Source organism: Malaclemys terrapin, chromosome 1, assembly GCF_027887155.1.
Source record: "Malaclemys terrapin pileata isolate rMalTer1 chromosome 1, rMalTer1.hap1, whole genome shotgun sequence".
Taxonomy (NCBI): Eukaryota; Metazoa; Chordata; order Testudines; family Emydidae; genus Malaclemys; species Malaclemys terrapin.
The window spans coordinates 313443734-313468527 of record NC_071505.1 but is presented as its reverse complement, the minus strand read 5'-3'; the positions used below and the strand labels follow the sequence as shown (position 1 = coordinate 313468527).

Genomic DNA, 24794 nt, shown 5'->3' with positions numbered 1-24794 from the left:
ATAGTCTTGGCCCTCACAACATCCTCTGGCAAGGAGTTCCACAGGTTGACTGTGCGTTGCATGAAAAAATATTTCCTTTTGTTTGTTTTAAATCTGCTGCCTATTAATTTCATTAGATGACACCTGGTTCTTGTGCTACATGAAGGAGTAAATAAAATTTCCTTATTCATTTTCATAGGAATAGAACAAGTTATCTAATTTGCTTAAGTAATTTTTATCTTCATGTTACCAGGGTCTGATTAAATGCATCCTAGAATACTCCAGGAGCTGACTGAAGAGGTATCTGAGCCATTAACTATTATCTTTGAAAAGTCATGGAAGAAGGGAGAGATTCCAGAAGACTGGAAAACGGCAAATATGGTGCCAATCTATAAAAAAGGGAAATAAGGACAACCCAGGAATTACAGACCAGTCAGCTTAACTTCTGTACTGGGAAAGATAGTGGAGCAAATAACTAAGCAATCAATTTGCAAACATCTAGAAGATAATGTGATAAGTAACAGCATAGATTTGTCAAGAACAAATCGTGTCAAACCAACCTGATAGCTTTCTTTGGCAGGGTAACAAGCCTTGTGGATAGGGAGGAAGTGGTAGACATGGTATATCTTGACTTTAGTAAAGCTTTTGATACTGTCTCGCATGACCTTCTCATAAACAAAGTAGGGAAATACAACCTAGAGGGAGCTACTATAAAGTGGGTGCAAAACTGGTTGGAAAACTGTTCCCAGAGTTTGTGGACAATACCAAGCTGGAGTTACAAGTGCTTTGGAGGCTGGGATTAAAATTCAAAATGATCTGGACAAACTGGAAAAATGGTCCGAAGTAAATAAGATGAAATTCAATAAGGACAAATACATTTAGGAAAGAACAATCATTTGTTGCACACATAGAAAATGGGAAATGAATGCCTAGGAAGGAGTACTGCGGAAAGGGATCTGGGGTTCATAGTGGACCACAAGCTAAATATGAGTCAACAGCGTAACACACTTGCAAAAAAAAGTGAATATCATTCTGGGATGTAGAAGCAGGAGTGTTGTAAGCAAGACACAAGAAGTAAATCTGCTCTACTCCGTGCTGATTAGGCCTGAGCCCGAATATTGTGTCCAGTAAAGATGTGAACAAATTGGAGAGAGTCTAGAGAAAAGCGACAAAAATGATTAAAGATCTAGAAAATATGACCTTTGAGGGAAGATTTGAAAAAAATTATTTTGTTTAGTCTGGAAAAGAGAAGACGGAGAGGACATAACAACAGTTTTCAAGTACATAAAAGGTTGTAACAAGGAGAAGGTAGAAGAATTGTTGTTCTTAACCTCTGAGGATAGGACAAGAAACAATGAGCTTAAATTGCAGCAAGGGCGGTTTAGGTTGGATATTAGTAAAAACTTCCTAACTGTCAGGATAATTAAGCACTGGAATAAATTGCCTAGAGAGGTTGTGGAATCTCCATCATTGGAGCTTTTTAAGAGCAGGTTAGACAAACACCTCTCAGGAATGGTCTAGATAACACTTAGTCCTGCCATGAATGAAGGGGACTGGACTAGATGACCTCTCGAGGTCCCTTCCATTCCTATGATTCTATGATTTTCTCCACACCATTCACAATTTTATAGACTTCTATCATATCCCTTTTTAGTCATCTCTTTTCCAAGCTGAAAAGTCCCGGTCTTATTAATCTCTTCTCACATGGAAGCTGTTCCATACTCCTAGGAAAAGTGACTAGTCATGGCTTGGTCTGTTCGGATGTAGGAGGCTCAGATGACTGAAAAGCATGTGGGATCCATTGGTTGTGTTTACTCACAAGACTGGTGTCTGTGCAGAGAGAGGGACTAGGGCAGGTTGTGACAGTGGAATTTTGTGTGTATAAAAAAGAAGGCAATTCATCAATTTTAATCTAAAGTTAAAACTGGTTATTTCAAATTAGTTTTACAAAACCTAGTTTAAATAAATGCTTTAAAAAAAATAAAAATTAAAAGTGATTTAAATTGTTCCACTCTGTAGATAGGTTAAAAGTAATGCCCTAAATTTCACCCAGAAACCTTTTGTCAGTTAGTGTAGATCCTAGAGCATTGATGTAATACTCCATTTAATGAGTGGACTTCCCTTTTCTGAATGGGTATAGTTTAAGTGGTCTCTTCATAGGCTCAAGTTAGCTGCATTACTGCAGTTTTGATATCAAGCTGATAGGGCATAGATAATTGTGGCACGGTCTGGTTGAACAGTGCTCGTGGCCACATACTCTAAGTTCTTGCCTGTAGTTGAAATGTTGGTTGCATGCTCTGTCAGGAGCCCCAGTATAATTTCTTCCAACTACAGGGTGATGTTTAACATAATGATCACATCACAGCCCATATCTCTTCACTAACTCTTCCAAGGGCCTCATTTGCATGTTGGTCAGGAGGGGCTGACAGTACAGACACCTATCTCCTTTATAGGAGAGAAGCCTCAGAGTAGAAGGTAGTGGTGTGGAATTGTAACTTTCTTATCTCTCAAAGATGGGACTACTCCAAACAGAATTCATGCCTGCTAGGTCAATAGGCAAGTTAATGGAACCTCATAGTCAATGGTTTCAAAAGCTGCTGATTGATCTGGTGAGCATAGATGGTCTAGGTTCATCCATTGCAAGGAGGAAATCTTCAACTAATGCCACCAAAGGTGTTTCTAGACCATACCTGTGCTTAAATTGGACAGGATAAGGGAAATTAAGAAACCAACCAATGATAATCTCTGGAAAAAGATATTTTCTTGAGTAGGGGCCTCAATAAATTCTTTAAGAATTACAAGCATGTGCCTCCCACCTACAAAAACTGTTAAATCTCAATCAGCAGTGGCTCCAGTAACTACTTGATGGGTGTCATCACCCAGGTAGGGCAAAAAGTCCAATTCACGCTGTAGCTTGAAGCCACCTAAGTACCTTCATAACACTGAGTTTTACCCTCAGTCTAAATGCCAGATCCAGAATGCACCCAACTTTATGAATAGAGCGTATAAGCACCTGGGACTCCCTGTGGCATTAGTACCTTTCTGAGCTGATCCATTTCTCCTCTTCTCTTCCACAAGAAAATAACTAAAAATTAATTCTTTGGACAATGCTGGCTTTGGCATTGAATGCTGTTTCACCATGCTTTGCTTAAAGAACTTTTTCACAATCAGTAACTTTGATTCACTGAGATTGGTAGGTCCAAAACATGACTGATTTCTTTTCTACAAAGTTTGGCAATTCTTCTAAACTAAAATGTCAATATTCTTGTGTTTTTAAAATAAGAAGAAAATCCAAACATAGCCTTTCAGTACATACAGGCGGCAACCTTACAATCAATGGGGCATAAGTGCACTTCAGTTCCTGCTCTTTGAGGTTGTTTATAAGTAGTAAGAAATGTTACACATCATGCTATTAAACTGGAAAATGTTCCTTGACAGCTTCATACAGTAAAACTCTACAATAGGCTAACTTTTTGAGAGAGTCAAACTCAAGAAGGGTCAGACAATGAAGATGCATAAGAAATGAATGTCATTGGTTAGAAAGAAATGAGAGGAAGTTAAATTAAGGGGATAAAAGTGTTTATGTGATTAGTGGAGCACCTGGTTTCAAGCCTAACTAATATAGCCAAATGACTTAACAGACCCTAAATTGGCCAAGTGAAGTATAATCAGTATGTGAATTGCCTTGACTAACACATTGTAACAACCTTGTAGTCAAAGGCCAAAGTTCAGACCTGGGGTAAGTGGATGAAACTTCATTGCAGTTATTGCAGTTTATGTACCTACACATGTGTAGGCTTGGGAGGATTTGATTTTAATTGATAGACATTGGTAAAAATCTGTTTAAGATGATGCACTGAAATTGAAGGAATAGAATATTGACTGGATAACAGTTGGCAGGATCTCCCTACAATTTATAAACCTCTTCCTAGCATTGAGAAGTCCACACCCCCTGAGCAACGCAGTTATACTGACCTAACCCCTAGGTAGACAGCGCTTTGTCGATGGGAGTGTTTCTCCAGTCGATGTAGCTACCACTTCTAGTGGAAGTGGATTAACTATGCCAACGGGAGAAGCTCACCTGTCGGTGTAGTAGCATCTTCATTAAAGTGCTTCAGCAGCCGCTGCAGCTTTTTAAATGTAGATTTGCCCTCAGAGCTGCTTGAATCTTAGTACCCTTTGCTTAAAATAATTGCAGTCATCTCCACCTGCTTTTAATGAACATGTCTGTGTATCTATATAGCAGGGGTCGGCAACGTTTGGCACGTGGCTCGCCAGGGTAAGCACCCTTGCGGTCCGGGACAGTTTATTTACCTGCTGACGCGGCAGGTTCGGCCGATCGCGGCCCCCACTGGCCGCGGTTTGCCGTCCCGGGCCAATGGGGGCGGTGGGAAGCGGTGCGGGCGAGCGATGTGCTTACCCTGGCGAGCCACGTGCCAAACGTTGCCAACCCCTGTTATATAGTATCAACTAAAATGCGCTCCAATTACAAACTGTGCCTAGTGTAAAATCTGGAATGTGTACCTTCTGGGAGAGATGACAGCTTCAGTTCCCAACTCTTGGCTAGGACACTCTAATAGCATAATCAGTTTTATCTATCATTCAGGAACAACTAAACTGATATTCGTGCATTCTGTTAGTATGATGTGATTGAACTGTTACGTAATAGTGCATTACCCACCCAGAGAACAAATAATTCTAAGTACTATGAGCTGGACAGCACCTCTTATACAGAAGGATGACATCACTTGGGAAAAAAAAAAAAAAGCAACAAAGAGTTCTGTGGCACCTTAAAGACTAACAGATGTATTGGAGCATAAGCTTTCGTGGGTGAATACCCACTTCGTCAGATGCATGGCTGACATGGCTACCCCTCTGATATTTTTAAAAAAGTTTTTCTAAACTCTCTCTTCTGGTGCGAAGGAAACAGACTTGTTATCTTGGTTGGTAAGACGTTGGGCAGTGGCGGGGCGGAGAAAAGAACCTGTTGTTATGTATGTTAGGATCATGAGAGTTTATTTTTATCTCTATTTCAGGACATTTCAACCAAGGGCATTAAGTTAATTGGTATAAGAGGAATAGACCCTACACTGGAGCACTTGGGATCAACTTATTAAGGTAAACAGGCTGCAGTGGATTTCTGGATGGGTGAGTATTGAGGAAGAATACTCCCCACCCCACCCTTTTTTTTTTTTTTTTTAAAGGTTACTTGCAGAAATCCACAAAGATATTTTTCCAGCCTTGAATAATCTTCTGTCATAAAGTATATAAAGATTTGATGGTATCACACGTGCAAATTCAGGTATGTGTTTGAGTATATTATCATGCAGTTATCCCAGTGCCTGCAGTAGCACCAATGCACTTCATTTACCAACAGCTGCTGTGAACTCTGTTTCTATTATGTCCTTTCCATTGGCCCTGATTATATATTTAGTCTTGTATAATACATAAAAGCAAATATCCAGGGCTAAAGTTTCTTTTGGTGTATTAAATGTACGCATACCAGTATCCACAAGAATAAACCCAGCAGCCTCCCCAAAACTACAAAAAGACCAGCTGAAAACAAAATGCCACATGCAAGCTGAGTAGTGGATAAAGGAACCTGCAGCAGCATCTGATGTTGAGAAGAGAGGAGATAGGCAGTGAATCTCTTACAACTTATTAAAGAATATTAGAGAAGGAGCCAGGACCTCAAATGAGCCTCCTTTCAGTGCTCCCTTGTGGTCAGAGTTGAAGGTTGGCAGAGTCAATGTTTTCCTTTCTTCCTTTAGTGTCCAGCTATTCCAAGGCTTTTACCCTCGTTTGCTTCCCCCACCACTCTTCAACTAGGCTGGAACCCTGTGATGAGGGTTATGCTTTGTAATTCAGACTGTGAAGTAGTCTTGGTTAGCCTACACCTTGTGAGCATTAGTTCATGCAAAGCAAGTCTTTTACTAGGCACGTAATTTGTGCATTTGCTGTTGAGATGCTTTCATACCATTTTAAGAGGAATAAAAACTGACAACTTTAAATATCTGTGCTCTTGACCTTGCCTTGCCGTTGAGCAGAGGCAATGCTATTTGACCTATTGTGCATACAAGAGAGGTGTGGGGTATAGGGATAGGAAATTAAGCCTAAGTATTAAATGGCAAGAAAAAGGTGACAATTGTGCTAAATTCTATTGATGTTTCCAACATGTATCTTACTAAACTTAACAGCACATAGCTGTTCTGTTGGCAAAAGTTCTGTGAAACTGGTAGTGGACCTCCGTTCTTACTAGCATGTTATGATGTGGGAGTGGTGTTAGGTAGCATAATGAGTAAAAGTTATTCTAAAAGAGAAGGCAGATAGAAATCTTGAGCTGTCATTAAGATCTAGTTAAGAAGAGAAAATAAGTAAAAGCTGACTTTTTTTAAATTTTGTGGAATACTTGGTATTTAAAGAAGTTAAATCTTGTACCTAAATTACTTTTGTTTCTCTTTTACTTACAAAACAGCTTATCTGGAATGGACAGAAGTTCTCTGGGAGGATTAGAACTGTCTGAACATACTTCTGGTTTACTAGGAACTACTGCCATGGCAACTGGTCTTGCAAATATAGGAAATTCTTTTGGAGGTCCGCCTAATACTCTAGTTTGTAGAACTAATAAGTTCCAAAACTCATCTATAGAAGATGATGATGATGTTGTTTTTATTGAACCTATACAACCTCCACAGACTTCTACATCACTGATATCAGACCAGAGAAACATTGCATTTATTTCATCAAAAAGCGACGAGCTTCAAGGAAATGATTCCAAAATGCTTCCTCCTTCAAAAGATTTAAGTTCTCAAAAGGGAAGTATAAGCGAGACTATTATTATTGATGATGAAGAAGATATTGAAACAAATCAAGGACAAGAGAAGAATGCTTCCAGTTTTAATGAACGAAGACTTCCAGAGTGTAAAAATAGATCCAGCAATATGGAATTCTCAGCTTCCAGTTTTTCAAGAAGTAAGGTAAATGCAGGAATAGGTAATAGTGGTATAACCACAGAACCAGACTCTGAAATTCAGATTGCTAATGTTACCACATTAGAAACAGGTATGAGCTCTGTGAATGATGGTCATTTAGAAAATACTGAAGGGCGTGACATGAACTTAATGATTACACATGTAACATCACTGCAGAATACCAACTTGGGAGATGTGTCTAACGGACTGCAGTCAAGTAATTTTGGTGTTAATATACAAACATACACCCCATCTTTAACTTCACAGACCAAGACTGGTGTAGGACCTTTCAATCCTGGTAGAATGAATGTGGCTGGAGATGTGTTTCAAAATGGAGAATCTGTGACTCATCACAGTCCTGGTAAGTCATACCTTTAAATATTTTGCTAAGCTTATAAAATTTGAACAGTCCAAAATATTAATTTGTTTATATATAAAGTACAGAGCTACTAATATACACACATACACTCTTAACTTCATTCTTAGAAAAGGAACTTGTTTTTTTTTAATCTGACACTTTATTTGTGCATTAGTAGAATCTGCTCAATCAATGAGATGAAGTGTATCCATAAGTAAACTTGTCTTGGATTAGCAACTAGCAAACAAACTGAAGTCCCGCCTCCCCCCCCCAATACTTAATACGTTGTGTACAACTACCTAATCTTTCAAAAAGACAATGCATATTTTTATATGTAACTGACTTGGGATGCATGGAACCCAGTGTGTGGTCAAGGTGGCATGTGTGCACCTAGATAATTAGTGCACATCTGTTCATGGACTTAATATTTGAGCCAAACTTTTGTTTCTGAAGTTCTGTGGCTAGTATGATGCATCAAAGCCATTTTCCTTCAAAGTGGAAAAGTGTTAATTTACAGGTTTTGTTGTCCATGCTCTTTTAATAGTATTTGATATGCAAAAGGATTAAGTGAGAGACTGTAGAATATTAATTGAATCATCATAGCAGCAGCTGGCATTTTAAATTTAAGCTCTGTGAAGTATGTAATTTTTGTTTGTATGATGTCTGGTACATTTGAGGTCTGACCTGCTTGTGGCTTCTAGGTGTTAAGTATTAAGTTACATGTATGTTACCTTTTAGTGCTACCGGTGCTAAAACTTATATGCTGTTAGGGGTAATTTGTTTTTGTTTAGGACAGCAGGAATAGCAGTAAACCTTACTTAGGGTACGTCTATACTTACCTTCGGGTTCGGCGGTAAGCAATCGATCTTCTGGGATCGATTTATCGCGTCTTGTCTAGATGCGATAAATCGATCCCGGAAGTGCTCGCCGTTGACACCGGTACTCCTGCTCCCCGAGAGGAGTACGCGGAGTCGACGGGGGAGCCTGCCTGCCGCGTGTGGACCCGCGGTAAGTACCTTGTAGTTTGAACTAAGATACTTCGACTTCAGCTACGTTATTCGCGTAGCTGAAGTTGCGTATCTTAGTTCGAACTGGGGGGGGTTAGTGTGGACCAGCTCTTAGCTAATAACAGGTTCCACGAGAAGCAAAATGGGACAGTTGCAACTGCAGTTTTCTAGAGTTCACATTCTGCACAATTTAAGCTTTCACCTAAATAATGAAGCTTTAATCTTACATTATGAAGATGAAGTTCTCTCAGTGTCAGTCTAAATTAAGTCAGTTAAATTAGCCTAGTAGAAAACCATCTCAAATGAAGCCAATAGCAAAGGTATGAATTCTCCTCATTTCCCTATGGAGGTAATAACTTTGGAGACTAGTTGGGATCATTTCAAAGGTGATCTAAAACATTCAGTTGGAATCCAGATGTATTAGAACCTAGCACAATTTGCCAATATGTTAATTTTATAATTCTCAGATACATTGGTAGCTTCTATCTAGATCTCAAGTATCTTGATAGCAGAGTTCTCTAGTTCATGTATCACCAAAACTTACTTTTCAGAGTGTATTAGTACATTTTATAGAATACTGTAGTAATATTAATGTAAAACTAAATACTTCTCTCAAAATAAGAGCAAAGGAAATGCTATGTTTCCTGACTAATTTGCAAAATTCATGTCAACTTGACAAGTTCTGTAGTTTGCTGATTGCTCTGTCCAGTCTTATGAATCAGTCATATCTACTGTAACAAAAAAGCAAAACTCAAAACTGAAGAGTTTTTGTTTTGTGTCAAGTGTCTCTAGATAGCTTAGACGTACACCTCAAGTTTTAACTTCTTTTTGGAAGAATGCATTCCCATTTTTGTGAAATTTGCTGGTGATAAATTTGATACGCTAAAGACATCAAAATGCATTGTTTTTTGTGACTTACAAGTAGAAGACATGGGAACTTCTGGTACCTGTTAATGCAAAATAATGCCTTTTGTATGCCTTTCAAAACCAGCACATGCTTTTGACCAAGGCACCAGAAAATTCCTCCTTTTACTGCTGGCCCAGAAGGCTTTTTGCATGGCTGCTAGTTTGATTGACAGGTCAGGCGCATACCGAAAATCTGCAAAACATGGAAACTGGTACACTAGGAGCATGAAATAGAGTGAGTTCTGGCAGCCTGGATTAATGGAGGAGACAAGGTTTCTTTGGGATTTAGTGAAGAGAGCCAACTATGGAAAGGAAGAAGGAAGGTTGGTGCAGAATGGGGTGGGAGCTGAGAGTATGGGAGCTGTATCTGTTGCACTTTTCAAATGTTGCTTGTCTTCTGGAGGGAATAAAAAAGGTCTTTTCTACGCTTGTGGTCCTCGCACATTAAAAGAGCACAGTGGAAGGGTAAACAAAAATAGGGAGAAGTGGGAGCAGAAAGGACTACCACAGGTAAAACAGGGGAGAGACAGCAAGCAGAAAAAGGAACAAGACAAGTGAGAGCAGGAGCAAAAGAAGAAGAAAGGAGAGGGGGAGAGAGAAGAGAGCTGTAGTGGAAACTACTTTTACAGGAGAAGCAACTGAAACACGGTAGGTGTGGATCTCTTATAGGTTTTATTTACAAAAGTAGGGGAAACATTTTCTGGGTAACTTGTTTCTACTCTCCTTTTCATAACTCTCCCCCCCCCCCTTTTTTTTTTTGAATGACCCTCCAGTGAATACTTGTCAGCATTTTATCCGACAAGCTAGGACTGCCCGATCAGAAATCTGTATACCATGAAGCATTTCAATCTTAAGTATAGCTACTTAAGATTGAAATGAGGAGGGATAGCTCAGTGGTTTGAGCTTTGGCCTGCTAAACCCAGGGTTGTGAGTTCAATCCTTGAGGGGGCCACTTGGGGATCGGGGGCAAAATCAGTACTTGGTCCTGCTAGTGAAGGCAGAGGGCTGGACTTGATGACCTTTCAAGGTCCCTTCCAGTTCTAGGAGATAGGATATCTCTACCAAGGATGTGTTCCCCAACATCCTGTGGTGCAGGGATAGGGTGGAAGAAGTGAATAGAAGAATCTTACATGCTCTCGGATATTACCATCTACCCTAGTGATTGCTGCTCCTGACTTTCACCATAACTGAAAACTTGGCACAAAGGATACTGTTTTCAGCTACTGGTATAGTTTTGCAAATCTTATGTCCAACCCCTTGTTGTATTAAGTCCATTGTAACTCTAAAGCAGCGTGGTCTTAAGACTTGAAGTAAGTCTATTGTCTCTGGGGAGCAGCCTTTAAAAAAGAATGCTTGAGAGCCATAAGCTCTAGCAGTATCAGTCTGAGCACCCATAAAGCTTGTCACTCCAGGAGGGCATTACAGAAGGCAGACTGTAAAAGAGGATAAAGCAACGGAGAGTCCTGTGGCACCTTTAAGACTAACAGATGTATTGGAGCATAAGCTTTCGTGGGTGAATACCCACTTCGTCAGATGCATGTCATACGAAGTGGGTATTCACCCACGAAAGCTTATGCTCCAATAAGCGGTAAGTGACTGTCTGTAGTGTGTGTTTGTTTGTGTTTGGGGGTTACTTGCTGTGTGCTGAGCTTGTGTTTGTCAGTCTGTTTGGTTGTTTGTTTGAAGGATCGGGTGCTGTGGCTGGCAGTTGGAAGCTGTGAGCTTCAAAGGAAGATCTGAAAGCTAGAAGCCTCTGGTAAGTGGCTGAGCCTTAATCAGTGGGCGGGGCATTCACATAAGCCAGGGCTTTATAAAGCAGCGCACAAGCAACCAGGGAGCTTTTGCAAACAGGGGCTGCTAACAGGGAGTTTTGCAAGGGAGCTTGAGAAGGGAGTGGGGGTCCTTTTATTCCCCTTAAAACCTGTAAACCAAACTACATTCAAAACCTTTTGCTTAAACAACCCTTTCATTAACTAGGAGACAATGCAGGCAGAAGCCGAGCTGCAGAGTGCGGGCTATCCAGTTTATTGCGCTGAGTGCAGCATGTATGATTACCTGCCCTGTTGGTGGGTGGCGTATGTGTGCATTCGGTGCAAGGAGCTCCTGGCCCTCAGAGACCACGTACAGACTATGGAGGCCAGGGTAGCGGAACTGGAGGAGCTAAGGGAGGCAGAGAGGTATGTTGATGAGGCTTTCCGGGACACTGTAGAATTGTCCCAGTTCTGGTCAGACAGCCCCTGTGCTGTTGAGGAGGATGAAAGGCCCAGGGAAGCAGAGCAGTCAACGGGAGCAGAGGGAAACCTTCCCATAGTTGGGACCCTCCTTCCAGATGGTGCCAGGGTTACCTCTCGTACTGAGTTTGCCTCTCCGGGGGAGGGAACTCTAGTTGCTAGGAAAAGGCAGGTGTTAGTAATGGGAGATTCGATCATTAGAAACATAGATAGCTGGGTTTGTGATGACTGGGAGAACCACATGGTGACTTGCCTGCCTGGTACGAAGGTTGCAGATCTCTCAAGGTATCTGCATAGACTTATGTGTAGTGCTGGGGAGGAGCCGGTGGTCATGGTACATGTAGGTACCAATGACATAGGGAAGGGTAGGAGACGTCCTGGAGGCCAAATTTAGGCTGCAAGGGAAGAGACTGAAATCCAGGACCTCTTTGGTGGCATTCTCAGAAATGGTCCCAGTTCCATGCGCAGGGCCAGGTAGGCAGGCAGAGCTTCAAAGTCTCAATGCGTAAATGAGACGATGGTGTAGAGAGGAGGGGTTTACTTCCATTAGGAACTGGGGAAACTTTTGGGATGGGGGGAGCCTATAAAGGAGAGATGGGCTCCACCTAAACCAAAGTGGAACCAGACTGCTGGCACTTAACATTAAAAAGGTTGTAGAGCAGTTTTTAAACTAGGAGATGGGGAAAAGCCGACTGCTGCAGAGGAGCATGTGGATCTGACAGAGACTTCTGTTAGGGGAGAGTCTAATGATAGAGAATCTCCAGGTTATAGTCAGGAGCAGAGGATGGAGGAGGATAATGTAAGGGCCAGATCAGATGATAAACATTCACATAAAAAAGAATCGGACACATCAGAAAAGGGCAGACAAATAAACAGTGACAAGTTTTTAAAGTGCTTGTACACAAATGCTACAAGTCTAAATAATAAGATGGGTGAACTAGAGTGCCTTGTGATAAAGGAGGATATTGATATAATAGGCATCACAGAAACCTGGTGGACTGAGAGCAATCAATGGGACACATTTCAGAGTAACAGCCGTGTTAGTCTGTATCCGCAAAAAGAAGAACTGGAGTACTTGTGGCACCTTAGAGACTAACAAATTTATTAGAGCATAAGCTTTCGTGGACTACAGCCCACTTCTATGCATCCGAAGAAGTGGGCTGTAGTCCACGAAAGCTTATGCTCTAATAAATTTTTCAATGGGACACAATCATTCCGGGGTACAAAATATATCTGAAGGACAGAACAGGTCATCGGGGTGGGAGGGGGGGAGGGAGTGGCACTATATGAAAGAAAATGTAGAATCAAATGAAGTAAAAATCTTAAGTGAATCCACATGTTCCATAGAATCTCTATGGATAGAAATTTCATGCTCTAATAAGAATATAACATTAGGGATCTATTATTGACCACTTGACCAGGACAGTGATAGTGATGATGAAATGCTAAGGGAAATTAGAGAGGCTATCAAAATTAAGAACTCAGTAATAGTGGGGGATTTCAATTATCCCCATATTGACTGGGAAAATTTCACTTCAGGACGAAGTGCAGAGATAAAATTTCTCAATACTTTAAATGACTGCTTCATGGAGCAGCTGGTACGGGAACTCACAAGGGGAGAGGCAACTCTAGATTTAATCCTGAGTGGAGTGCAGGAGCTGATCCAAGAGGTAACTATAACAGGACTGCTTGGAAATAGTCACCATAATACAATAGCATTCATCATCCCTGTGGTGGGAAGAACATCTCAACAGACCAACACTGTGGCATTTAATTTCAAAAGGGGGAACTATGCAAAAATGAGGGGGTTAGTTAACCAGAAGTTAAAAAGTACAGTGACTAAAGTGAAATTCCTGCAAGCTGCATGGTTGCTTTTTAAAGACACCATAATAGAGGCCCAACTTCAATGTATACCCCAAATTAAGAAACACAATAAAAGAACTAAAAAAGAGCCACCGTGGCTTAACAACCATGTAAAAGAAGCAGTGAGAGATGAAGACTTCCTTTAAAAAGTGGAAGTCAAATCCCAGTGAGACAAATAGAAAGGAGCATAAACACTGCCAAATTAAGTGCAAGAATGTAATAAGAAAAGCCAAAGAGGAGTTTGAAGAACGGCTAGCCAAAAACTCCAAAGGTAATAACAAAATGTTTTTTAAATATATCAGAAGCAGGAAGCCTGCTAACCCTTGATGATCGAGATACAAAAGGAGCGCTTGATGACGATAAAGTCATTGCGGAGAAACTAAATGGATTCTTTGCTTCAGTCTTCACGGCTGAGGATGTTAAGGAGATTCCCAAACCTGAGCCGGCTTTTGTAGGTGACAAATCTGAGGAACTGTCACAGATTGAAGTGTCACTAGAGGAGGTTTTGGAATTAATTGATAAACTTAACATTAACAAGTCACCGGGACCAGCTGGCATTCACCCAAGAGTTCTGAAAACTCAAATGTGAAGTTGTGGAACTAAGGTTTGTAACCTGTCCTTTAAATCGACTTCTGTACTCAATATTTAAAAAGGGCTCTAGAGGTGATCCCGGCAATTACAGACCGGTAAGTCGAACGTCGGTATCGGGCAAATTAGTCGAAACAATAGTTACGAATAAAATTGTCAGACACATAGAAAAACATAAACTATTGAGCAATAGTCAACATGGTTTTTGTAAAGGGAAATCGTGTCTTACTAATCTATTAGAGTTCTTTGAAGGAGTCAACAAACATGTGGACAGGGGGGATCCAGTGGACATATAGTGTACTTAGATTTCCAGAAAGCCTTTGACAAGCTCCCTCACCAAAGGCTCTTACGTAAATTAAGTTGTCATGGGATAAAAGGGAATGTCCTTTCATGGATTGAGAACTGGTTAAAAGACCGGGAACAAAGGGTAGGAATTAATGGTAAATTTTCAGAATGGAGAGGGGTAACTAGTGGTGTTCCGCAAGGGTCAGTGCTCGGACCAGTCCTATTCAACTTATTTATAAATGATCTGGAGAAAGGGGTAAACAGTGAGGTGGCAAAGTTTGCAGGTGATACTAAACTGCTCAAGATAGTTAAGAGCAAAGCAGACTGTGATGAACTTCAAAAAGATCTCACAAAACTAAGTGATTGGGCAACAAAATGGCAAATGAAATTTAATGTGGATAAATGTAAAGTAATGCACAGTGGAAAAAATAACCCCAACTAAACATACAAATATAATGGGGGCTAATTTAGCTACAAGAAGTCAGGAAAAAGATCTTGGAGTCATCGTGGATAGTTCTTTGAAGATGTCTGTGCAGTGTGCGGAGGCGGTCAAAAAAGCAAACAGGATGTTAGGGATCATTAAAAAAGGGATAGGGAATAAGACTGAGAATATATTATTGCCCTTATATAAATCGATGGTACGCCCACATCTCGAATACTGCGTACAGATGTGGTCTCCTCATCTCAAAAAAGATATACTGGCACTAGAAAAGGTTCAGAAAAGGGCAACTAAAATGATTAGGGGTTTGGAACGGGTCCCATATGAGGAGAGATTAAAGAGGCTAGGACTCTTCAGCTCGGAAAAGAGGAGACTAAGAGGGGATATGATAGAGGTATATAGAATCATGAATGTTGTGGAGAAAGTGGATAAGGAAAAGTTATTTACTTATTCCCGTAATACAAGAACTAGGGGTCACCAAATGAAATTAATAGGCAACAGGTTTAAAATAAATGAAAGGAAGTTCTTCACACAGCTCACAGTCAACTTGTGGAACTCCTTACCCGAGGAGGTTGTGAAGGCTAGGACTATAACAGCGTTTAAAAGAGAACTGGATAAATTCATGGAGGTTAAGTCCATTAATGGCTATTAGCCAGGATGGGTAAGGAATGGTGTCCTTAGCCTCTGTTTGTCAGAGGATGGAGATGGATGGCAGGAGAGAGATCACTTGATCATTGCCTGTTGGTCCACTCCCTCTGGGATACCTGGCATTGGCCACTGTCGGTAGACAGGATACTGGGCTAGATGAATCTTTGGTCTGACCCGATATGGCCGTTCTTATGTTCTAATACATCTGTTAGTCTTAAAGGTGCCACAGGACTCTCTGGGTACGTCTATACTTACTTCCTGGTCTGGATGTAAGCGATCGATCTTCTGGGATCGATTTATCGCATCTTGTCTAGACGCTATAAATCGATCCCAGATCGATCCCGGAAGTGCTTGCCGTCGACGCCGGTACTCCAGCTCAGCGAGAGGAGTACGTGGCATCGATGGGGGAGCCTGCCTGCCGCGTCTGGACCCGCGGTAAGTTCGGACTAAGGTACTTCGAATTTGCGTACCTTAGTCTGAAGTGGGGGGTTAGTGTGGACCAGGCCTCTGTTGCTGTTTACAGATCCAGACTAACACGGCTATCCCTCTGATGCTTGTAAAAGAGGATGTTGCCTAACAGAGCACTGGTGGGGAGGGGAGGAGAGCAACTTGAAGAAATGGAGACTTTGTGACAACATGGGAATGAACCAAAGAAGGGGAGACACCTTTTTTGTGCTGAGATCAGGCTTTAGGAATGGTTTTGAAGAAGGGAAGGAAGGTGGTGGAATACAAGGAAAGATGAAGGAGGAAAAAGTGGTGAGACTCAAGGATGTGAAGAGAGTTGGCAGAGAAGGATAAAGTGAATGGAGTGCAAATATGAGGGAGAAAAGAGTGGAATAAAGAAATGAAAGACAAAAGAGGAAGAAGCAAGAAGTCCCATTTTAAGATTAGACACTTACTGTTTCTACATTTTATGATATTTCCCCTGCAGAAAGGAGGGAAGTCCACTTGAAATTTTAAGGTGTGAGGGGAATCTCAAGGCCAACTGCAGCCTTGTGGAAGGGGCTAGGACAGTGGTAGGCAACCAATGGCACGTGTGCCAAAGGCGGCATGCGAGCTGATTTTCGGTGGCACTCATGCTGTCCGGGTCCTGGCTACCAGTCCGGAGGGCTCTGCGTTTTAAGTTAATTTTAAATGAAGCTTCTTAAACATTTTAAAAACCTTATTTACTTTACATACAACAATAGTTTAGTTATATATTATAGACTTCTAGAAAGAGACCTTCTAAAAATGTTAAAATATATTACTGGCACGCAGAACCTTAAATTAGAGTGAATAAATGAAGACTCGGCACACCACCTCCTGAAAGGTTGCCGACCCCTGGGCTAGGAGTTGTGAGTGGCAAGTTGAAGTCTCAACCGAAAATGAAGTGTGCAAACCCATGAAGCATCATTTAAGTAATATTGGTGGTATAGTTGCATATACAGGAATCTTTCTGGGCATGTGCTTCCTTGTTCTGAATGGAAAGGAACCAGTGTGGACTCCCATTCCAAACACACATGAAAAAAGGGAGTGTGTCAATATTCTGGCTGATAGATACATTTCTAGAAAATACTTCAGTCAGTCTAAGGTAGTTGACAAAAAATGGAGTCTACATTTGCATTAGTCTCCTTAAACTGCAAGTACTGCAGTAACATATCTAGATTTGTCAGTGGGGCACATTCTTTAAACATTTTTTTAAAAAAATTGTCTGTCAGGTCAAAAAGAATGTTTTTGCACTGCTTCTCCTGTCCTCCCCATAACCTCTCCACTTTAATTGAAGCTTTCTAATAGTCAACTTACATTTAATGCGTCTTGCATGCCTGGGAAATAGGACATCCATGGCAGCTGTCGTGACAGACAACAGGGCAGGCAAACATGCAATCTCAAACAGTAACCTGGATTTCCAAACAAGAACATTGGACTCCTCGGGTATTTAAAGAATAAATTTTAGAGTCCTTGAAACTTTTATCCAAGAATTGTGCAGCACACTTAGTAAAGATTGATCTTTATAGTCTCTTTTTACAAATACATGCTTTATTAGAAAATATGGCAGTCTTTCTTTTGATTGATTGATGGATTCCTTAGAAAACATCAAGAATAGGCTGTAGTCATTTTCACCTCAAAACTGCGGGGAAGAAGAATCTAAAATCTTCGGAATTTACACACTTTTTTTTTTTCTTGTTTCTATATGGCTATTCTGATACCAGCTGTTCTAAGGTGCAAGGAGAGTCACTAAAAATGTTTATGCATTTAAACTAACTCGCTGATACTGGACCAAACGATAGAGATGCCACAGACCTTTTAAGGTCCTGCAGTGCAGTTTGCAGGACGTCAGTGCTTTCAGCTTATAGGTTAGGGTAAATGCCACATTTGATTTAACTTGGGGACCATGGCAAATACATGTTATCTAAGATAAGGTTGTTTATACATGCCGGGCTCTAGCATTATTTCTATGAAACATTCATTTAGAAGAATGGAATGACAGGATCAAAAGATAAATTTAAGTGCTCTGAAGTTACTGGTGATAGTTGTCATGTTGTTGGTATTTTAAGTGAAATAAATTGGGTCATTCAAATGTAAAGGAAATACACTTATGAAATTTTTCATACTTAAAATAATACTTCTTACTCGTGGCATCCTATAGCACTTTCTCCATTGTCAGGGCCTAAAAACTTAGTTGGTCAAAATGGAAGTTTTAAATTCTGGAGAAATGCCTAGAAAGAGGGTTTTATAGAAGAATAGTTTTTCCAGAACTTTGTCTTCTGAACCTAAGTAAGATATTAAAAATTGAGTTCAGCAGACACAGGGATGCTATTTTTTTCTTTTCCTGTGGGACAAATTAAATTGTGATATAAACGGCCCTGCAACATATTAAACTATAAAATGACTGTCTAAGAGTGGCTCTGTACTCTGGGATTGTGTTGTCCAGAGCTAGGTGGGAGGAGGGGATGCTTTGAGGAGGAGTTTAGATACTGCAAGGACTTGGACTATTAACTTCTAGGTTCATTGTTCCCTACTGAGAAGACCATAATCTTGAGAACTCATCAGTTTTTGCTATCCTGCAGATTTCCATTGTTCTAATTGATAGCCATTGCCTTGAAATGGGTTTTAGAGTAAAACAGAAATTGCTTCCTATAGGAACCATGATACAGATAAACGTGAAGATTGGTATGAATCTATTTTGCCCGTCTTTAATTGTAATACAAAAATCCTTGGGGCCAGAGACTCTGGACTGGGAAGCTACTTCAGAAGTTGCAAATCTACTATTTTTGTATGTAATACCAGGAGTTTTAAATCAAAACAGTTTTTGAATAATGTAAATCTCTGTATAAGTGAACTTTCTATCTACAGAAAATCCAGAGTTTTGCTTTTAAAATAAAAATATGAAAAGTATCTTTGATAACAGCCTAAGTTTGATAAATATTTGGTCCAAATTTATAAACCTCTTCAGTAATATTTTAGAAAATGGAAGTTTCTAATAGATGAAATCTTCAAATTGGAAATTTTGCTTTGTCTTCTCTGCTTTGAATTTTTAACTACAATTGGCACAATTTAATATTTGTCTACCGGTTCTACTCCTGGGGGAATTCTGCACCAGTGCGCATGCGCAGAATTCATGTCCCCCGCAGATTTCTTTGTTTCCCTGCAGAAAAATGACTTTCTGACAAGGAAGCAGAGTGAAGCTGCAAGAGCAGTCTCACACCATTCCCTAGCTGTGCAGGTACATTGTTTCAGGCACCCGGAGCAGCTGGTGGTGAGGTAAATCACTGCAGGGCTGGGAACACCTCAGCCAGTGGCTCCTACCCAGAGGAGGGATCAGCTGCTAGTCCTGGCTGGGCTGGAGGCAGGAGAGGATGGGACTTCCTCTTCCCCTGCAAGGAGTGGCTGGGGCTGTGTTCTTCCTCCCCCCTCCCCGCTTCTTGCCCACATTGCTCCTCAGCTGCAGGGGGAGGGGTCACTGTATGAGGAGCTGCTCCACCATCCGCTCAACCCCCGCCAAGCCTCACCCCATATACCCAGAACCCCCCTAGCCCTCCATACCCAAACCCTACCCCACTGAACTTCAACCCCTGCATTTGGAGCCCCCCGCCTCGAAACCCCCACCCCTGCACCCAGACCACCCCCCACTGAGCTCCCTGCACTCAAACCTCCACCCTGATGAGCCCCGACACCCTGAGCCCCCACGCCACTCCCAACTAACTTGACTCAGATCCCTAACCCACCAATCCCCATTCCCCCGGCAGACCTCCCTGCAGAGACCCTCACAACCAGATCCCTCTGCTGAGCCCCAACCACTTTTGCTTGGAAGCCCCTGCAGAGTCCCATTGCCCTTGCACCTGGAATCCCCTCAACGAGCCTCTGTGCATCCAAATCCCCCCACATCTAGACCCCCCACTGAGCTGCCTTCACTCAGATTGCCCCACACAGAATCCTCTCACCCCACACCTGGATCTCCCCATACTGAGTCCCTCTAAACTTGGATCCTGCCTGGTTGAGCCTGGCTGCCCCACACCTAGTGCGCCTGGCGCAGGGCCCCAGGGTGTTTCTGGGGCAGGCCTAGGCCTTGTGCTGTGTCAGGGTCAGGTGCAGCCTCACCACTGAGTCCGTGTCCCGGGGGTGAGGAGGCTGCAGGGTGATCCCCCAGCCAGTGGCCTGTGCTCCCCACAGCCATGCTGGAGCCTCTGTATTTATTTATTGACAAATAAAACATGCAGAATTTTAAAATGTTGTGTGCAGAATTTTTAAGTTTTTGGCACAGAATGCCTTCAGGAGTAAGGTTCAAATGCCAATATGCGGACAAACTACAGGTGTGTTAATTACTCTGGTGTCTCCTGGCCTAGGAAATGGGTACCTTGAGATGCTTCCCTGTTTTGGGATTTCCTGTGATTGCAGAGAACAATGTCATTGATCTAAATCACTGGTTCCCAAACTTGTTCCGCCGCTTGTTCAGGGAAAGCCTTTGGCGGGCTGGGCCGGTTTGTTTACCTGCCGCGTCCGCAGGTTTGGCCAATCGTGACTCCCAGTGTCCGCGGTTCGCTGCTTCAGGCTAGTGGGAGGTGCTGGAAGCAGCGCAGGCCGAGGGAAGTACCGGCCTGGCCCACCAGGGCTTTCCCTGCACAAGCGGCGGAACAAGTTTGGGAACCACTGATCTAAATATACTGACTGAGCATGTTTTTTTAAATTGTTTTATGTATACCTCCAAGATAACCAATTCCCCCCTTAAACCCTTTTGTTAGCAAATTATCCTAATATAATCAAATCTGTTTGTGTATTGAAAGATGTCTATTCACTTAATTTTCCATGTATTTTGTATTTTTAAGATTCCTGGATATCCCAGTCAGCTTCATTCCCTAGAAATCAGAAACAACCAGGTGTGGATTCCTTGTCACCAGTGGCCTCACTTCCTAAACAGATTTTTCAGCCGTCTGCACAACAACAACCTTCTAAACAGGTTAAAGTCACATGTGCAAATTGCAAAAAGCCCTTGCAGAAGGGACAGACTGCATATCAGCGCAAAGGATCAGCTCACCTGTTTTGTTCCACTGCCTGCCTCTCATCATTCTCGCATAAACCTGCTCCAAAGAAACTCTGTGTTATGTGCAAAAAGTAAGGGATATTTTCTTCTTTGTTCCCTTAATACTTAAATGCAAAAATATATGCTTTATGATTAAGGAGCATTCTTCTTTGAGTGATTGCTCATGTGTATTCCATAATAGATGTGCGTGCTTGTCATGTGCACTGGTGCTGGAAGTTTTGCTGCTAGCAGTACTTGTAGGGGAGCGCCTTAGCGACCCCTGTAGTGGCGCCTTCATGGCGCGGTATAAGGGGTGCTGCACGCTCCTCCTCCACCACCCTCAGTTCCTTCTTGCCGCCAGTGAAGGTGGTTTGGAACTGCTCTGCTCCAGGTCTGCTGTAGCTTGTCCCCAAAACTGCTTGTTCGTTCAGTGTATGGTACCTGTAGTTTAGTTTAGTTTAGCTAGAGCGCCCGGGCCGGAGCATGCCCCGGGTTTTAAGTCGTGCAGCACTTGTAGGCGATCTATGCCAGTGAGTGATCCGCACGCGGACAGTTTACTCTGTTTGGGGGAAACCCATCTCAGCGATCGCTGCAAGATTTGCAAGTTGTTTAAGACTCGGACCAAGAGAGAAAGGGACATCAGGCTCTGGGTTATTCTGATGGAGTCGACGCTGACCCCAGCTCTGGCGTGCCGCTCTGAATCGGCACCGGGCAGCGCAGTGTTGGTGTGCGGCAACCCTTTGGCGCCATCGTCTAGTTGGTACCGCTTCCCGTCCACGGGGACGCCAAGAAGATTAGGAAGAGGCCTTCTTTGTCGCGGCACTGGAGTAAACCCGGGATAGAGGCTAGACCCATGTTGGGCAGTCCTCGATCCCCACCAGCCTCTAGGCCTCTGACTCAAGTCGAGCCTCAAAGTAGCCCAGCCCATTCGACGCAGGCTGCCCCAGATGTCCGGATGCCCTCCACACTGGAGGATCTGCAGGTGGCCCGGGATGTTATGTCCATTCTGGTACCAGGAGCACTGCTGATATCTGTCCCAAACTCCAGAGGCAAGCCGCCGCTGGGATCGCCGCAGTCACCCCAGCTCAGTACCGGTCTCGGTCGAGGAAATGTTCCCACTGCTGTTGGGCGCCCAGCATCCGTTCAGGGCAAAGGCCACGGGGATTGCCTTTGACGCCCACCAGGGTGTCTGGTTGGGTTCCGTTTGACCGAGACTCTTGGCACCGCTCCGCCTCAAGGTGCAAACACAGACAGGACCAAGGCAGATGACGTCAAAGGTCCTCGTCTTGGAGGGGTTATCGCAGCCGGTCATGGCACGAACATCGTTGTTCCCGTTCGTCGTCCTGCTCCAGGATCCTGCCACGGCATCACCTCCGCAGCCCCGAGCGTCGATTGTTGGCGTCTCGCCGTCGCAGGTCCGCCCGCTGGAGCTGATCACGGAGCAGCTGTTACCAACAGTACCGGTCCTCCACGTCAGGATTGCGGTCCCGTGGTCTGCATCACTCCCAGCGCCACCACTCCTCCCAGTCCAGGGACAGCGGCAGGTTGTATGTCAGCCCGGCCTCCCTTCATAGTCGTCCATCGCTGGGCTGAACAGACGGCTCTGCCGGTGCCACAGCAGGTGCAGTGGCCCCGGGCCCTGTGGACAGCCCAATAATACCAGTGAGCACCGTGGCCCTCGATGCAGTCCCTGGTGGGGGCTTGCTCGGTGGCCGGAGCATCAGAAGGACCATCGGCCTCCCTCTCCAGACCTCCGAGGAAAGAGTTGGTGGAACGTACATCCTTGGCACCGTGCCCAGAGACCGACCAGGTGGTGGAACCTCCGGTGGCGATACAAAGTACCATGCTGGCCTCCTCACCCTTCCCGGATGAGGCGATTATGGCCCCTCCTGCCTCCGTCCCAGAGGAGGACTTTAGGCCCCACCAAGAACTCTTAAAAAGGGCATCAAGCCTCCACCTGCAGGCAGAGGAGATGGAGGAGCCCTCGGACTCCCTGTTTAATTTACTGTCCTCCTCGGCACTGGTCAGGGTGGCCTTGCCTCTCCGTGAAGGGGTGGCGAAAATTTCAAATGCCCTGTGACAAACCCCAGCCCCACTGGCCCCCATCTCTAAGAGAGCGGAACGCAAGTATTTTGTACCCGCCAAGGGGCATGAATACTTATACACCCACCCTGCTCCTAACTCCCTGGTCATCGAGTCGGTCAACCACAGGGAATGGCAGGGCCAACCAGCCCCTACCCCAAAAAATGAAGATTCAAGGAGGCTGGACTCATTTGGAAGAAAAATTTATTCGTCCTCGAGCTTCCAGCTACGGGTGGCGAACCACCAGGCTCTCCTGGGCCGGTATGAGTTCAATCTGTGGGGCTCCCTGCCCAAGTTTGAGCACTCCCTCCAGGAGCGCGACAGGAAAGAACACAAAGCGCTGGTGGAGGAGGGCACAGCGGCTGCCAGGGCAACCCTGCAGGCAGCTTTGGATGCAGTGGACACGGCTGCGCAGTCCATGGCCTCTGCAGTGTCCATGAGAAGGGCGTCATGGCTCCTGCTCTCTGGGCTGTCCAGAGAGGCGAAGACCTCCCTGCATGACCTCCTGTTTGATGGCAAAACCCTGTTTGTGCAACAAACGGATACAAAGCTGTATGGTTTGAAAGACTCCTGCACGACTCTCCAGACTCTGGAACTCTATGTTCTGGCTCCAGCTCAACCTAAGTTCAAGCCACAGCAGACTCCCGCTCAGGCCACCCATTCAAAATACGAGACCGCTTATAAGAAGTCGTGGGACTATAATAGGCGCCCACAGAGGCAGTCTCGACCTGCCCCCTAGCCTACCTCAGGCGCCGGGGGTCCAGATCTTCCCCTATCTGGACAACTGGTTGGTCAAGGGAAGCTCCCGCTCGCAGGTGCGGGATCACGTGGTGCTCCTTCTGTCTACATGCATTACTTTGGGCCTGTTGGTAAACAACACCAAGTCCATGTTAGTCCTGGTACAATGTATAGAGTTTATCGGGGCGGTCCTGGACTCGTCGGCCAGAGCCTCCCTCCCATCGAACAGGTTCGAGATCCTGAAGGGGCTCATCGACACTGTCACGAGGTTTCTGGGGACAACAGCCAGAGTGTGCCTCCAGCTCTTAAGTCACATGTCGGCATGCACATATGTGGTCCGTCATGCCAGACTCAGGATGAGGCCCCTCCCAGTTCTCTCAGGCAAGAAATAGGATGGACAAAGTCCACACGGTGTCCGAGCCAGTGATCACTTTCCTACGGTGGTGGTCCTCCCCGAGAAACATGCTCCAAGGGGTCCTTTTCAGGGGCAGGGCCCCGTCGCTGGAACTGGTGTCTGGTGCGTCGGACCTGGGATGGGGAGCCCATGTGGGGAACATTCAGACCCAAGGTCTGTGGTCGGCTCAGGATCTGACCCTCCACATAAACGTCAAGGAGTTCAGGGCGGTATGGCTGCCATGCGTGGCCTTCCGCTTGCACCTGAAAGGCCGAGTGGTCAGGGTCTTCACAGACAACACGGCATTGATGTTCTACATCAGTAGGCAAGGCGGGGCCCGATCCTCTGCCATGAAGCTCTCAGGCTGTGGGACTTTTGTATAGCTCATGACGTGCCTACAGGTCTTCCATCTGCCAGGCACCCAGAATGCGCGCACAGATCGCTTGAGCAGGGACTTCTCTTCTCAGCACGAGTGGTCTCTCCACCTAGAGGTGGTGCACAGACTTTTCCAAGTGTGGGGAACTCCCCATGTGGACTTGTTCGTGACTCCAACAGAACTGTCGCTGTCTCCGGTTCTGCTTTGGGGATGGGGCTGGGACGGGGCACTATCTCCGATGCCTTCCTCCTGTCCTGGTCAAGCCAGTTTCTCTATGCCTTCCCCCATTTCCGCTGATCGGCAAGGTCCTGGAAAAGTTAAAGACGGACAAGACCCGGGTCCTTCTGATTGCCCTGGCATGGCCCAGGCAGCATTGGTATGGGACCTTCATGGGCCTGGCGGTCGCCCTGCCGTGGCCATTGCCGTCCCGCC

The 24794-nt window shown here is 44.2% G+C and overlaps 1 protein-coding gene across 13 annotated transcripts in view; it reads left to right on the top strand.

Annotated features, from left to right (window-relative positions):
• The window catches only part of ZMYM2 (zinc finger MYM-type containing 2), a 180338-nt gene that overhangs the window by 29695 nt on the left and 125849 nt on the right, over window positions 1-24794 (top strand). For 9 of the 13 annotated variants that reach the window (XM_054015489.1, XM_054015491.1, XM_054015499.1 and 6 more), the window contains 4 exons: window positions 5016-5097; window positions 5184-5281; window positions 6455-7311; window positions 20579-20864. In XM_054015489.1, coding sequence (XP_053871464.1) covers window positions 6465-7311; window positions 20579-20864 — 1133 coding nt within the window. In that variant the 5' untranslated portion in view covers window positions 5016-5097; window positions 5184-5281; window positions 6455-6464. Of the gene's footprint in view, window positions 1-232; window positions 280-5015; window positions 5128-5183; window positions 5282-6454; window positions 7312-20578; window positions 20865-24794 lie in introns of all 13 variants that reach the window. The other 4 variants (XM_054015497.1, XM_054015490.1, XM_054015488.1 and 1 more) reach the window with 4 other exon arrangements.